The 16,129-nt window shown below is 50.3% G+C and overlaps 1 protein-coding gene across 2 annotated transcripts in view; it reads right to left on the reverse strand.

Moving 5' to 3' along the window:
* Positions 1 to 3,601: 3,601 nt before the first annotated feature.
* The window catches only part of VDR (vitamin D receptor), a 56,840-nt gene continuing 44,312 nt past the window's right edge, over positions 3,602 to 16,129 (reverse strand). For both annotated transcript variants that reach the window (XM_041736234.1, XM_041736233.1), the window contains 4 exons: positions 14,232 to 14,403; positions 8,297 to 8,448; positions 7,955 to 8,071; positions 3,602 to 6,360 (listed from right to left, as the gene is read on the reverse strand). In XM_041736234.1, the coding sequence (XP_041592168.1) occupies positions 6,101 to 6,360; positions 7,955 to 8,071; positions 8,297 to 8,448; positions 14,232 to 14,403 (701 nt within the window). In that variant the 3' untranslated portion in view covers positions 3,602 to 6,100. The remainder of the gene's footprint in view (positions 6,361 to 7,954; positions 8,072 to 8,296; positions 8,449 to 14,231; positions 14,404 to 16,129) is intronic.

A 16,129-nucleotide genomic window follows, 5' to 3' on the forward strand; every position in this document is an offset into this window, starting at 1 on the left:
AAGCAAATTGCCCAAGTTCCCTCAGTGCCAGGATGGTGACCCAACCGTTCATGGCACCGAGTGTTCTCCTTGCCATCTACTTGGGCTGTGGGGGTGCTCTTCTGCAGGTCTGTCTTCTCCCATCGGACTGTACCTTTCTTGGGGGCAGTGACTGTCTTAGTCACCTCCGCGATGAGCTCAGCTCTTGGGCCTGAGAGCACTAAAGGCTTGCATGAGCAGGGTGGACGTCAGAGGGAACCTGGAGCCAGCATGGAAATGTCCAGAGCCACAAGAGCTCCGTCTAAGGGGGGACACACCTTGGCTAAGGTGTGTCACATTCTCCGCTGGCTGTGATTCCAGAGGCAGCCTGGGAAGCCAGAGAGCAAGTCCCTTGTCCATCCTGCTTGGTCCCTGGTGTGAAGAGACACAAACAGCACCAGGGGCCTCCAGCAGCGGGAGTCAGGGCCTAGCTGATCTCAGCTGTCCTCACAGAGATAGAGGAGGAAGGCAGGAGCCGGAGATGGGGCGATAGAAGGGAGAGAGGCCAAGCCAGGCGCTCGAACTTGGCCCTCTAGGGCAGTAGCACCACCTCGTGGCGACGTTCAAGATGATGTAGGAAAAAGCACCAGATGGTCCCTAGCTTTTTTATTCTTGCATCAGCTAGCCAGCTTCCTCACCTCAACCCCGGGGTTGAGGGTCATCCCAGTCTCAGAACTCCCCATAAGGGTTAGTTGAGGCCATGGGAGAGATCCCACTTGCTTCCCTACCACCGAAGCTGGTGGTCCTGAGACCTCTCTTCAATAAACTCCTGTCCTGGTACTTCATTCTGCATTTCAGAGTCAGCTTCCCAGGAACCCTAGGAGCCACACTATCCCCTATGTCCCGTATGACCCGTCTGCATATGGAGATTCAGGAACCCCCCCCCCCCCCCCCCCCCCCCCCCGCCAGCCGCTGGTCCACATCCCCCTATACTTCTGGGTCACTTGGAGCACAGACCGCTTCTCACCTACGCTGAGTACTAATCACCGAAAGGACCTGGGTGGGTTGAGACCTCCCTTTGGCCACGCGGAGAGACAGACCTCACACTGCAGAGAGCCTCCAAGGAGCCCTGGCTGAGGCCAGAGACACCCACCAGAGGGCTCTGGCCCCTCCAGACCGACCTTGTCCTCTTGCCTCCTGGGCCTGAAGGAATCAGTATGGCCCAGCACACTGCTGACCTATCTATGCCACATAAAACCCCCAACTATCAACCCCACAGCCTGTGATTTCCCTCTTCGTCTCTTTTAAGGAGCAGACCTGTTCACAGCACTCCCCTTGCAGCCCTGCCTGCTGTAAAGGGAGGCTGTTTCCTTTAGAGCTTCTAGGGAAAGCTACAGTTCACTACGGTGGCTGTCTGTCCAACAGGTCAACAGAAGCATATCCTCCGCGGTTAGGGCCAGACAGGAATGCTGTGTGCAGGCCAGCGCTGCCCAGTAGATTTTTGGGCGGCGAAGGAAATGTTCTGAATCTGTAGAATCTGTACTGTCCACTCCCAGAGCCTTGGGGCTGCTGAGCACTGGAAATGTGGGTAGTATAACCAAAGAGCTAAATGCTCACTTTTATTTATTTTTAATGAATTTTAAGTTCAATAGTCACCTGCTGGCTGCTCTACCAAACAGCACAGGTGTAGAACCAAAGCTTGCCATACGAAAACCCAACGTCGCTTTCGCCTAACCAGCCATAAGGCCTTTCAGGGGTGCATTCCCCTCCGTGTACTGTAACTCGCAGCCTTGGAGATTCTGTATTCCTCTCCATCACCCATAAAATGCTAAATCAGATGCTCCTGGCGATTTTCAAGAACTTCCTCTTCATACTTCTCCAGCCAGAGACATGCCCATTTAGGCAGCTCTTGACTTTCTTCTCGACGCCCATTCATCTTTCATGACAAAATAGCCCTCAGGCCGTACCCCCAATTCTTCTACTACCATCCCATCTTGTGCTGACACACTGCAGCCTTTCGTCTGAGATCTTTACAGATACTTCTGAAAAATTCAAGTACATCACATCTACAGGTTTCCAGACAAACCGACATATCCTAAAATAAATACACCTGCTGAGCATTATTTCCCCATTCGCAGATCACAGTGCTGTGTGTTTGGTTGGTTACTTGTGCTCGCTGCGTTTAGGGAATGCGGCCTTTATCATAAAGCTCACCTCCTTGGGGAACGGAGTGCGGTGCCTCAGCTCCTCTGGGTCCCTCAGGAGTCTGTCTGTGCATAGGAGTCACCTACAATTCTCCAAGTCACCGACTGGCATAGTGGCCTGGTTATCATTCTTTTTTTAAAATTATTTTTATTTTTAAAAGTTTATTTATTTATTTATTAATGAGAGAGGGAGAGAGAGAGAGGCAGAGGGAGAAGCAGGCTCTGTGCAGGGAGCCTGATGTGGGACTCGATCCTGGGTCTCCAGGATCACGCCCCAGGCTGAAGCTGGTGCTAAACCGCTGGGCCACCGGGGCTGCCCTTTTTAATTTTTTTTAAAAAAGATTTTATTTATTTATTCACGAGAGACACACAGAGAGAAGCAGAGACACAGAGAGACGGAGATGCAGGCTCCCTGCGAGGAGCCCGATGTGGACCCCGGGATCACGCCCTGAGCCAAAGGTGGATGCTCAACCACTGAGCCACCCAGGTGCCTGCCTGGTTTTCATTCTTGAGGTTGTCAGGTAAGTGTCACACTTGGTTGGACCCGACGCAAGTGACCACATGCTCTCTGTGAGTAGAGCACCGTTTGATTGATCACCGCCAATTTCCGCATGTCAGGGCCTACTTGGGGAGTGGGAACTGCCCTTACATCCTTTTGGGCAGAGAGCTGACAAGATTGTCATTTTTCAGGCTACTCAACCCAGTTGGAAGCAGCATAGGGCAGCAGTTAAATAATGGCTTCTGGAGCCAGCTGCCAAGGATTCAAATCCCATCTCTGTCACTTACCACCAGTGTGGCTCTGGGCAAGTCACCCAGCTGTCAGAGGGGGTTCGTAGTAGTCCATCTGCCCCGGGAGTCCGTGTAAGGATAAAGAAGGTTGGTTTGCAAGAGGCTTTTACTGACAGCAGGACTTGCCACAAAGTAAGTGCAATGTAAGTATAAGCTCATTTTATTGCCGTAAGCTAAGCTTCCTTCGTTTGTTTGACAAATCTCTGCCAACTTGTTATTCTCTTTGGAAATCACTCAGGAGCCACTCTTTAAAGCTTTCTTTTGCTCCTTTTCTCCTTTCCCCGCATCTGTCTTACATTCCAACCTTCTCGGTTGGCCTCCCTTGGATTCCCCGACTCGCTTCCAGTTAGCCAGCTGCAGGATTTTCCCATCTCCCAGAATCTCGCGCCTTCGGCATTTAGGTGCACACTTTCCAGCATTTCCAATAATCTAAACATTTTCGATTTATAAGTGTCCACCTTTATTCTCTCATTCGGAAATAGAATAGATGATAATATTTTCTCCCAATTCAGTCCTGTGAAACCTCACTTCTCCTCCTGTCTTTTCCTCCCCCAACTCCTAGACTTCCCTTTGGTAGCGAGCAGGTGTCGCAGGCCCCAGGGCCAAGGAGCTGGTGTTTCCAGGGCCAGAGGGAGAATTGGAAAGGTGGAAACATTACAAAGACAAATGCACTTTATTGATAAGGCAACAGCATTATACAGAGCTGAGGCAGAGACCCTGTCCGGCCAGGGCCACATTTGGAGGGTTGGGGGGAGAGAGGGTTGGTCCTGATTCACATTGAGACACAGGCTGAGGTGTCCCTCCTCATCCTCCTGATGGGTCAGCAGGGAAGGAGGGCAGGGGTTCAGGGTCTAGATTTGCTGTCTAAAATCCAGACCGTCCCCTAGGGGACTAGGTCAGCCTTCAGGGGAGGGGGATGTGGGGTCTGAGCTCAAGCCTGGTGTAGTGAATAGAGCACTGGGCAGGGAGTCCACAGACCAGGCCCAGCCCTGGAGCTCCTTCTAACCAGCGTCTGAGCTTAGGGGACCACACCCTTCTCCAAGTGTTGGTTTCTATAGGGAGTTGAACTAGAGTAGCGATTTTTAAGCCTTTTTTCCCCCACTGACCAGCGGGCTAGACCAATGTCTGCTGCGGCTAAATCCAACAAGGGTCTCTCCCTAATTTGGGAAATCACAGCAGGACAATAACAATAATTGATGTACAGATTTTTTTTTTACAATGTAAGTTTTTCCCCCATAAATATTTCCTAATCAGTGGTGCCTACTACCTGCTACATTAGAATGTAGTACAAAATGGGGTCTGATTCTGAAAACAACTCATATCTAATAAACGTCAGCCTTGGCCATATAGAAGGTATTGTGCAGTACGAAACATGGCTGCAGGATGCTTCTCCACCAGAAGAAACACCGGGCCTGGTGGACATGGACTGTGCTCACAGTGGAAATGTGATTGCTTCTAGGGCTTTCAGAGAACAACAGAGGGTGGAGGCAGCATCCAGGAACTCTTCCCCATTGAGACAGGGAATGCAGTTGTGTTCTCCAAACTCGAGCAACCATCCGAGGGACCCCCTCTGGCTCCTGGAGGAAGCTCCTCTGTGGTGACCCCACACGCTTACAACTCACTCACCCAGGGACCCCGCCCCAGAGTAAACAGAGTAAGACTTCCCACCTCCTGGGCTGGGCCAGCCCTGGAAGGGAAAATGGAATTTGACCCTCTTACCACTTTTTAATTTGGGGTGGTGGAGTGAGAAGAAGGGAACCAGACCCACATGACTCCACCCCTAAGAGGCTCCCTCTGCCTAGCCATCAGAGGCCAGCCTGCACTCCCTCCACCCACAGTGAGGTGTTGGAGCACTAGCTCCTGGGTCTCTGGGGACCAGCACACTTGCAATACACCTACACGGGTGGGGAGAGCATGGCCTGGGCTGCTGGGGTCTGGGTTCTCTTCCATCCCACCTTGCCAGGTGGAAAAGAGGTGGCCCCGCTGGTAAGCCAAGAGTATGCCCATCTCAAGATCACCCTTGACCATCCTAGGATGAGGTCTCTCTGGCACCCACAGCCATGGTTCTCTCTCTACTGGGTGGGAACTAAGGTACTGGCAGGGTGAGGATGAGGATGCTGCTTGGCATTTCTCTGCAACCCTGGGGCAATTCTGTCTTGCCATGTAGATGGTTGGGAGGAGAGCTCTTGCCTCCACCAACCTCTTAGATGCAGGTCAAGGAGCCATGGGCTTGGAGACAGGGACAGCTGTGGCCACCATCTACCATTCTGCTGTGGGGCTGGGTTTGCCTGTCTCCCACTTCCTGGGCCCTGCTCTCATCCTCTGTGGGCCTCTCAGTGGCTGAGCTGTGGCCTTAGTGGCTGGCCCCTGCCTGGGGAGAAAGCCCACCTTACCATAGCTACTTCTGGGAAGAATGTTACCATAGCAGTGGGATGAAGGTGGGCACTGAAGTGTTAGGCGAGTGCCCCTTGGCCAGCAGAGGTGGGTGAGGAGGGAGTTGTGACCTTTGTCACCTTGGTTTTGGTCATCCTTGGCAGTGAGTGTCCTAGGCAGGCCAGGGGCAGGAAGGCAAAGGGAGAAGACCCCATCATGGCACGCTGCCCTGGGACAGAACAGCACAGCTTGGCCGCAGAGTAGGATGGGGGTGAGGGGTGGGGTTTTTGGCTAGTGATGTATGGTGGGTGGGGCAGGGGAAGGAGATCCCCACAAGGCTATGGACGGATGGGCCTGGAGTGGGGGGAGGTACAGGTATCTCTGTCCCTGAGGAATGGATGCATTTCTCCTGTCTGACTGTTCCCTCAGCATCAGCCAGCAGCCACTTTTGGAATGGTAGGGTCATCCCTGGGCAAGGCCCCACCTTCAACGTCTACCCTCTGCCCCCACTTGAGTTTCTGTGTCAAATAAACAGCAATTCCTCATGACTGAGGTCTCAAGGGATGTGGGGGGGTGGGGAGCCTGTGGCCTGCAGGAAAGGGAGCCTGGTGTTAGGTTGGGCAGGAGACAGGGGTTGGGTGGGGAGGGGAGATGGGAGAGGAAGGGCTGAATTCCAGGGGGTGAGGGAGGGTTGGTGTGGCAGCAGCCAGCTCCAGGCCAGGGCACAAGGCCCCAGAGGAACAGCCCCACCCAAGAGCCACTGCAGGCCGCCCTAGTCAGGAAATCTCATTGCCAAACACCTCCAGCACAAGGGGTGTGAGCTTCATGCTGCACTCGGGCTGGAAGGAGAGGCAGCGGTACTGCTTGGAGTGCTCCTCATTGAGGCTACGCAGGTCGGCCAGCTTCTGGATCATCTTGGCGTACAGCAGGTGACTGCCTGGGGGCGGGTGGCGGCAGCGGATGTAGGTCTGCAGTGTGTTGGACAGGCGGTCTTGGATGGCCTCAACCAGCGCAGCATCCTGCACCCCGGGACGGTCTGCGAGCACAGGGAGGCAGGAGAAGGCACAGGAGCTTGGAGCCAGGTCCCTTAATATTTCAATCTCTCCAGTACCCCTATGCCCAGACAGACACACAGCCTCAGCAGCCTCCTAGGTCACCCCTGTATGACTGCTGACCTGTGACCCCACAGTCCTCCCTCAAGCGTCTCAACCACTTCAGCTTGCATTTAGGATCAAGCCCCATGTCTCACCTGACCCCATCTCCAGCTCAACTCTCTGTCTCCTTTCTTTCTTTCTTTCTTTCTTTCTTTCTTTCTTTCTTTCTTTCTTTCTTTTCTTTTCTTTTCTTTTTTTTTCCTTTCTTTTTTTCTTTCAGATTTTATTTATTTATTCATGAGAGACAGAGAGAAAGAGAGAGGCAGAGACATAGGCAGAGGGAGAAGCAGGCTCCTCACAGGGAGCCCAATGTGTGACTCGATCCCCAGACCCCAGGATCACGCCCTGAGCCGAAGGCAGATAGATGCTTGATCACTGAGCCACCCAGGCATCCCTATGCTCCCTCTTCCCATCAGTATCTTGATGTGCCATGCTCTCTGGCCTCCAGGCTTCACATTTGTGTTCCCTCTGCCTAACTTAGCTCTTGTATCTTTGCCTCTTACAAATCTTTTTGATAACAGCTTAAAAGATCTTCCTCAAGAGGGCCATTCCTGATGAGCCCCTCTCTCTAGTCCTTAGACTGCATCAAATTCTCTCCCTCTATTATACCCTGCTATAGTATCATACATGTCTTTATTTTAAAAAATGCATCACATTAAAATTATCAATAATAGTGATTGTTTAATGTTTCCTCATGGAAACATTAATGTTACATCATGGAATAAAAGTCTGTGTCCTGTTTGCTGCTGAATCCCAAAGCCCAGCACAGCTCCTGATACCTAGCAGGTGCTTGAGAAATTTTTGCTGGATATATGAAGGAATGAATGAGTGAATGCTGGCTGGGCAGGGAGAGGGGAGCCCATATTCCCTTCATGGGTCCCCAGCCCATCCCTGATCAGAGGCCATTTGCTTGTTCCCTCAACATAGGCAGAGGCAGGGCTCCCCCCTTTAGGCCTCATCACCCATATAACATCCCCAGGACCACAATAACCTCCTCCTCAGCTTGTCTCTCTCTCTCCTCCTACCCCAACAAACAGAAGAAGAGCCCAAGGACCAGATTGAGCACACTGCCTCCAAAATCTGTCAGGTAAGCTTTCTAGGCAGAACCATCTTATAAGCCCCAAGTTTTTATACCTTACCCCACAGGTGATCTCAAGTGTCAGCAAAGTACAGTCCAGTTCACAACAAAGGCAGAACCTGAGTACTGGGAACATCTAGACCTGTCTGTATCCTGAGAAACCCCATTTATCTGGTTCCTCAGAGTCCCACCTGTGAATTACCTGTGGTCTCAGGGCCAAAGGCAGTGAGGGACCCCTCAACATACACATATCATATGGGCTGTGCAAACCCAGAAAAGTGGGTGTTTCCTAATCTTTCTCTTCTATTGCTCACTCCGCCCTCCAGACCACCCTGCTGGCCCTCAGCAGGGCTTAGTGCTTCATATTCCCCCTTCCCAGGTTCCCGAGTTCCTCATACCTGGGGAGAGAATGCAGATGGCCATGAGCAGGACATGCTCCTCCTCATGCAAGTTCAGCTTCTTCAGTCCCACCTGGAACTTGATGAGGGGCTCAATCAGCTCCAGACTGTGTCCGGCTGTGAGAGAGATGGCCAGAAGCTGTGGGCAGAACTGAGGAGCCACCTACCCAAACCATCCCTCCAACCCCACCCACCTCCAACCCTGCCTAGGTCTGCCTTTCACCCTTCTCTCCCTGTTGCTGCCTAATCCCTCCTATGTGCCTCATCAGGGTCTATGACCCCCAGAAAGGGCAGGACCAGATTCTGGGAGCTGAAGAGGGCGGAAGTGGGGCCCAAAGGTACCTTTGGCCACATCACTGACTCGGTACTTGTAGTCCTGGCTGCCACAGGTCCAGGACATGTCGTCCATGATGAAGGACTGGTTGGAGCGCAACATGATGACCTCAATGGCACTTGATTTCAGCAGCACAATCTGGTCCTCAGAAGTGAGGTCTCTGCCAGGGAGGGCAGGAAGGAGTCAGGTTACTGGTCAAGAACTTCAAGTCACGCAAATCAGTGGAGTGCCCTGGGTCCTTCATTGAGGAGTTGGTGGTCTGATCAGAGAGGGAAAAACTTGTTCCTGAGGGAGAACAACTCAAGGCTGTGATTGGACAGCAAGGCTGGAAGTAAATGAGCTCACTTACTAAGGCAGCACAGGTGTGCTTGACACAAGCCAAGTGTCCCGGGCCTAAGCGGCCAGAGCTGTTAGGGACAAGAAGAGCCTGAGGACGCCCTCAGGGTTACAGCGTGAATATGGAGGTATGGTCACAGTCGTCTTCAACCCCTCTCATGCCTTCTTTTTCTCCCCCTCCTGTCCTCTCGTCCTTCTCAGAAGTAAAGCTCAGCCAACTCTGTCTCCAGGACATCTCTGGAGCCCTTGGCCTCCTTCCCACCACCACTGGGACCCTTCTGGTTCACAGCTCCATCATCTTTGTCAGTTGCCTGTTACTCGCACTCTGGGATCACATCGCCATTGGGTCTCTCTTCCATGTTGCTTATGGTGACTGTAGGAAGATATCGCCTGGGCTCAGAAACCCTCACTGACTTTCAACCCCCTCAGGATCAAGCCCGCACTCCATCGCCTGGCTTCAACCTGTCTGTCCAGCCCTCTTCCCTTCACAAACTCCACCAACCCTCTATCCTAGCAACTTCAGACCACTCCCTGTTCAACATTGTGCGTGTTCTTACTCCAGCTTGCCTCTGGGCATGTGACAGCTCCAGCCAAGGAAGCCCTTTCTCCTCTCCTGCACCACCACATCTTCCTGACTCTGAAGCCGGTGAGATGTCTGTCAGATTCCCCACCACCCAGTGACCTTTAGGAGAATAGAGCCATTTCTTCACAGCTTGCGGCTTGCACGGCTGCTTTGCCCTTTCTCCTTCAGCTCTGCTCTTCATGGGCTTGTCTGCAGCTTGAACTGCAAGCTACTTGAGGGCCAACACCACTTCAATCACCTCAGTGTTGCCCACACTAGATTATTGAGCACTGAGCACAACGAGAAGGTCAGTAACTGCGTGCTGATGAGTCAAGAGGCCGATGACTAGTTCCACTCTTCTGAGTCACTAGCTGGGCTTGCCTGAACAATGACAAGGAACAAGCAGCACCCACAGATCTGCTTGCTTCCAGTTTTCCCTCCTTTTCTCTCCCTGAGTGTCTAGTTCCACTTGGATATCCTGTGGAAGGGCTGCCATCCTCTCCATGGCTGCACTTTGCTGCATAGAAAGGTGGGAACTGGGTGTTCACTGATGAGAGTTCCGTATCAACAGGGGACAGGTGATGGCTAGGATGGCCACAAAGGGTCTGCCCTGAAAAAAATCTCAAAGCACTAGAGTTGGAAGGTTTTGTGATCTTAAAGGCATGTGCTCCATTTCCTTCTTCAGCATTCCCTACAGATGCAGGGTCCTTCTGGGGCCAGGATACTGGTGGTCTCTGGATGTAGCCATGAGGTTGTTAACCTCTGGGCTACCAGCTTCTTCTGCTATTGAGCTGCATCCACTGCTTATGGTTCTGTCCTCTCAAGGAGCACAGAACCAGACTTCTCCATTAGCCATGGGGCATCTTTTAATCATTTAAAGAAAGTTACCATGCTCCTCTGCATCTTCTCCTGGACAGACAGCCCCAGTGACACGGGGTCACACATCTCACCACCTTTGTCACTTTTCTCCTGATGCTCAATACACAAAAATAAACACTGATGCCTCATTGGGGTTTTACCTCATTATACAATAAAAGATGCTCATTATTAAATCTTGGCAAAATACAGGAAAAATATAAAAGCAAATAAAAATTGCTCATAACCACAATGACCATTTGGGTGTATTTCCTTCCTATCTTTTTTTTAAAATGCAAATCTCCCTCTTTTTTTAAAAAGAAGTTACTTATTTATTTGTGAGAGGCAAGGAGAGAAAAAGAGCATGCACCTGCACACACAAGCATGTGAGTTGGGGGGAGGGAGCAGAAGACGAGAACCCTCAAGCAGACCCTCTGCTGAAGTGTGGAGCCCATCTTGGGGCTCCATCTCAGGATGCATGAGCTCACGACCTGAGCAGAAACCGAGTCTGATGCCCAATCAACTGAGCCACCCGGATGCCTTGCCAATCTCTCTTTTTAAAACATACTTGAGTTCATAGCAGTTCTGTGTCCCATTTCCTACACCACGAACATTTCTTTAGCCCAGTCCATAACGAGTTGCATACAATTACAGCTTACCAACATACTACAAGTTATTTAACCAGTCTTCCCGCCACCTATTTTGGGACATTTTGGGTGCTTCTAATTTTTGCCATTTTAAGCAATTCTGTAGGGCATTTCTTTGTATGTAACCTTTCATTCAATGGCCCATTCGAAATGGATGGCCAGAAGGGAACCAGCATCCACTTGTGCCATGCCAGAGAGACTTTAGTGGTACCTTGCCTGCTGTGATCCAGACAGGCTGCTTCTATGAAAGCAAACCTAGAACGGCCTCATATTATGGCCCAGCAATCCAGGGACTTTCTATGTGCGACTCACAGCCAGCAGAGGGGATAGTAGTGGGTGGGGGTACAGGTGGAAATGAAGGGGAAATCGGTCAGAGATCTCCTTCCTGCTGACAGGTGCCAGCTCAGGCTCCCTGCCTCCTCCCTGGACCTGGATAATATTTATATACCCTGATTGGTTTTCACACCGGTGGCCGGCTGCTTCTGGGCACCTGTGAGACACTCTGGAGACGTGCCACTGTCTGGTCTTCCCGGTCCCTCCTCGCCAGCATTCCCACGGTACCTCTAGCAGGCCTCTTTCGGTTCTTATCTCTTCACCGCAATTGTCTCAATGTCTATCTCTCCCATCAGACACTGAGCCCTAGAGGCCAGGAACTGTGTCCTACTTAGCTTGTATCCTTCACAGCTTATGGAGGAAAGCTGTTTGTTATACTAGGTGACCAAGGGGTACAGAGGAAAGGACATGGGAGGAGGGACACACTGTGACCTCAGGCCTCTGACCAGGAAGGAGCCCCTGGGAATAGAAATGGTAGTGAGGTCAAAGGCCTTTTGCCCAGAGGGCTAGGCTCTAGCTGGTTCGGCTTGGTCCCTCTTCCATCTCTCTTTGCAACGAAACCTGGAGGTCCTTGGTTCTTAGATCCCAGATCGCTCCTGGCCATTTGGATGCTGCTCCAGAGACCACTTCCTCCAGGCCTTCCTTCTGAGGCGCTGAGGCAGGGAGATTTGTGGGGTGCAGGCTGAGAGGCCGAGGGAGGGGAGGTGGGAAGCAGGACCAGGGCCCAGGCCTTGACCACAGTGCAGTTCACACCCAGCCCGGCCCATTCGGTCCCGCCCCACTCTGGTCCCACGCCTGCGCTGGAGTCTCAGCCTGCCCCCGCCACCCCCCCTGCACTCACCCACACAGAAGTCTCATCCTGCCCTCCCCACACCCTCCACCCCTGCCTACAGGCAGCAGGATCAAAGACACCAGGGCCATAGCCACTGTTCTTTCACTTCTTGGAACAACAGAACCCTGAAGCACAGAAACCAGCAGAGCTGGGGAGCTGTGGGGCTGGCCCCCGCTGGGGTCCACCAGAGCCGGGCCTTTGGCCTCCATCCAGGCCCGACATCACCTCTGTCCAGTCACAGAGAGTATCCACATCAGTGTCTCCCCCACCCCCAGAGCTCCTGGTAAGGCCTGCTCCATTTTTACTGGAACATCTTCCATTCTGAGACTTCCTAAGTCAGGCTGGAGAGAGAAAAGCCAACCCAAGCATGGGTAGGATCAATGTAACCTATTTTAGATCAGTAGCTGGATTGGGTCAGTGGCGACTCCTATATACCTTACTTTGGCCATGACTGCCCGGCTAGGCTAGGGAGCCCTGGAAAATGAGGCGGGATACAGAAGCCAGGGGGCAGACTACAACTCATTCCTGGAGAGAGACTTTAGGGGTGGGTTGTGCTACTTGTGTCAGGGTGTGTGAGGCAAGGGGAAGGGCCAGGGGCCAAGGGCATGGGAGAAAAATGGAGGTTTGGGTTACTACAGGGCGGGGGTTGCATTGGGGTCATCCGATTAAATGGATGGTTTTTTTGAAGGACAGCTTTGCCATGTGTGCAATCCTAGCCACCACCTCGAAGCAGCAAATCTGAGCCTCTGGACAGAGCTTGGGGGGCCCTGTACTCCAGCTCCCCTACCAGGCTAGGAGAAATGAGGACTGCTCTCTGGAACTAGGATAGGAGCCAGGTGCTACCATGTTTCCATCGGCACCTTGAAGTGTTTTTGTCTTTAGCTGTTTACACAAAACAAGACTTTGGAACAGACCTAGTTTGCAAACACTAAGTAGAAGAGTGTGGGAGGGAGCTGGAACTCGTGCTAAGCGGAATGTGTTGTCAGTTCCAAGGAAAGGCTCTGGAGGGTAAATCCCAGGCCCAGTGCAATCCTGAGCTCACAGGTGACACTCAGTAGCTCACTCCTGCTGGATGCCACAGTGGCCCTTGTTCTCACTGCGACCAAAATGGGCAAAGCAGTAAGGGCATCTCAAGGGCGGCGGGATGCAGGAAGCGAGTTTGATGTTTTTCTCTTCTTTACAATTTTCAAATGAATTCCTGGGGGAAGAGCATAGGAGAACCTCTGGCATCTGGGTTGCTGAGGCAAAAATAACACAGAGCCCGGCTGTCTCAGGGCGGACACAAACTGGGAAGAACTGGGCTTGGCTCTCTGAGTGATCACCAACTAGCTGTCAATGCAGTCATTGAGACACTAACTTGTGGCTTCCTCGCGTGGCAGAGAGAGTCACCAAACAATAAACAGCACGTTGCATTGAGTTTGCATTCAGAGCGGGCCAATGTCAAATAATTTGGGGGCTCCCAGAATTCCAGCACTGAATCTGAGCATCAGCATCTAGAAAGCACTCACAAGCCCCTTCTGCTGGCAACTGCAAATACTTCGCCTTGAACTCATGCTAACAGCGCTTACTAGTGATTTCTTCCTATTTCTCAACCACATTGTATATATATATATTGCATGGCAATGCTCCAAACGGTGTAAATAATATGGCAATATAGATATAACTACCTCCCAACATTCCTCTAAAAGCGCCTACACTCTCTTACTTTAAGAATATTTAACGATGCACAGCTATTTAAATAGAAGTATATGTGTCATTACTACCAAAACAATGAAACAGCTGAATGAATGAGATGCATCAACGAATCTAAAACTCAGGATCTTTACTCCAGTAGAATTCCTTACACCTATCTGTTTTGGCAAAAGGTCTCAGTATGGTGAGGGAAAGGCCTTTTCACAGAAATTTGAGTGAAGGAGGTCCAGGTTATGCGTGCCAGGAAATCTGTCTTTCTCTGGGATCCCTAAATTATTTTGCAAGTCCCCTGTGCAACCCCTTCTCCTATCATTTCATTTTGGTTTCAGATTTTGGTGTGGAGGGTTAATGAAGGTTTAATTTAAAGGGTTAACATGAGGATTAGACCCAAGCCAGCTAAAGTGTCCACAGCAGTGAACTTGGAAATCTAGACCTTGGCTCTGACACATACTGGCTCTGAGACTAGAAAATGATCCTGACTGGCCACTGAACCTCTCTGGGCTTCTGTTCTGTCATCCAGAAACTGTGGGGTTTGGATAGCTCTCCAGTGCTGGCCTGCAGAATAACGCTGGATGGGCTGTACTTCTCAGACATTGTGATGTAGGCCGTCTGGGGTAGGGTCTGGGTCTCTATTTGGGGAAGCGGTGGATTGGTGATCTCCACCAATCTAGGATTCTGACTCTTACCTGAACCCTGGAATCATCTTGGCAAAGCCGATGACCTTTTGGATGCTGTAACTGACCAGGTCAGCTAGGTGGGGCAGCATGGAGAGCTGGGACAGGTCCAGGGTTAGAGAAGAGTCATCTGAGTCTTCTTCCCTCAGATCCAGATTGGAGAAGCTGGTTGGCTCCATCACGTCTGGGGAAGGATGAGGAAAGAGAAAGAGCTGCTGATACTTGAGTCAGGTGCCCTCCTGCTTGGCCCTGTGAGGACCTCCCATGCCCTAGCGTCAGGGCTAGCCAGGAATGCCATAGTGCCTGCCTGTCTCCAAGGTCACTCTTCAGCCCAGCCTTTCTTCTAAGACTCCCCTGGCTTTTCTTGCAAGCAGAGCAAGGCACTAAAATCAAAGACCAGAGATACTCCAAGAAATGAGATTTCCTCAAGCCATGATTTTGTAGATCACATGTTGTTTCTAATGACCTCAATTCAAAAATGAATTTGGAACCAATGAACTTATGGAAAACAACGTTCAACCTCACTAATGATCAAATGACTGCAGAACAGAACATCTACACTGTCACCTATAGCCTAGAAACAAATATTTTTAAATGTGGATGCCAGTGTTTGTAAGATGCAGGGAATTAGGCAACCCTTATGCCATGCGGCGCTAAACGAAGCATAAATTTGTGCAAAGTAATCCAGAGAGAGATTTGACTACAGGCACCAGAAGCCTCCAATTATGTATATTCTTTGACCAGTAATCCTACTTCCATCAATTCATCATAAGGAAAAAAATCTGGAATAAGTGCAAATATTTAGCCACAAGCATACTGTTATCTTAATGAAAATCTGGGACACAATCTAGATTAGATATGCTATTGAACATTCATGCCCCAGAATACTAATCAGTCTTTAAGCATGATATTCTAGAAGTATATTGAATGACATGAAAATGATATATAATGTACTGTTAAAAGAAAAAAGAAAATTACCAGATTTTGTATAGCATAATCTCACTTGTAAATATACAAATGCATTTAAAGAAAAAGAAAGGTGGGAAATAGATATATCACAGTGTTAATAGTGATTACTTTTGGGTAGTAGGTTTAAAGATTTTACATATAAAATAAATAAAATCCTTCAAAAGGGGAGAGATGGGGCAGCCCGGGTGGCTCAGCAGTTTAGCGCCACCTTCAGCCCAGGGCCTGATCCTGGAGACCAGGGATTGTGTCCCACGTTAGGCTCCCTGCATGGAGCCTGCTTCTCCCTCTGCCTGTGTCTCTGCCTCTCTCTCTCTCTGTCTCTCTCTGTCTCTCATGAATAAATAAACGAAATCTTAAAAAAAAAAAAAAAAGGTGTGGGGGGATGCCTGGGTGGCTCAGTTGGTTAACCATCTGCCTTCGGCTCAGGTCATGATCCCAGGACCCTGGGATCGAGCCCCACATCGGGCTCCCTACTCAATGGGAAGTCTCCTGCTGCCCCTCACTCCCTCTCAGCCCCACTCATATTCTCTTGCTCTCTGTCACTCAAATAAATAAAATCTTTAAAAGATTTTACACAGGGATCCCTGGGTGGCGCAGTGGTTTGGCGCTTGCCTTTGGCCTAGGGCGCGATCCTGGAGACCCGGGATCGAATCCCACATCGGGCTCCCAGTGCATGGAGCCTGCTTCTCCCTCTGCCTATGTCTCTGTCTCTCTCTCTGTCTCTCTGTGACTATCATAAATAAATAAAAATTAAAAAAAAATAAAAGATTTTACACTTATAAAAATATATCTTTATTTTATATGTATATAACTAGCTTATCTTTTCTAAATGCCTACAATAAACATGTATTACTTCTGCTTAATATTTTTAATTAAAAGTGCCAATGATTTGAATCTTATTTATTTTGATTTATTTATTTATTTATTTATTTATTTTTTTT

This window comes from Vulpes lagopus, chromosome 21 (genome assembly GCF_018345385.1).
Source record: "Vulpes lagopus strain Blue_001 chromosome 21, ASM1834538v1, whole genome shotgun sequence".
Taxonomy (NCBI): Eukaryota; Metazoa; Chordata; class Mammalia; order Carnivora; family Canidae; genus Vulpes; species Vulpes lagopus.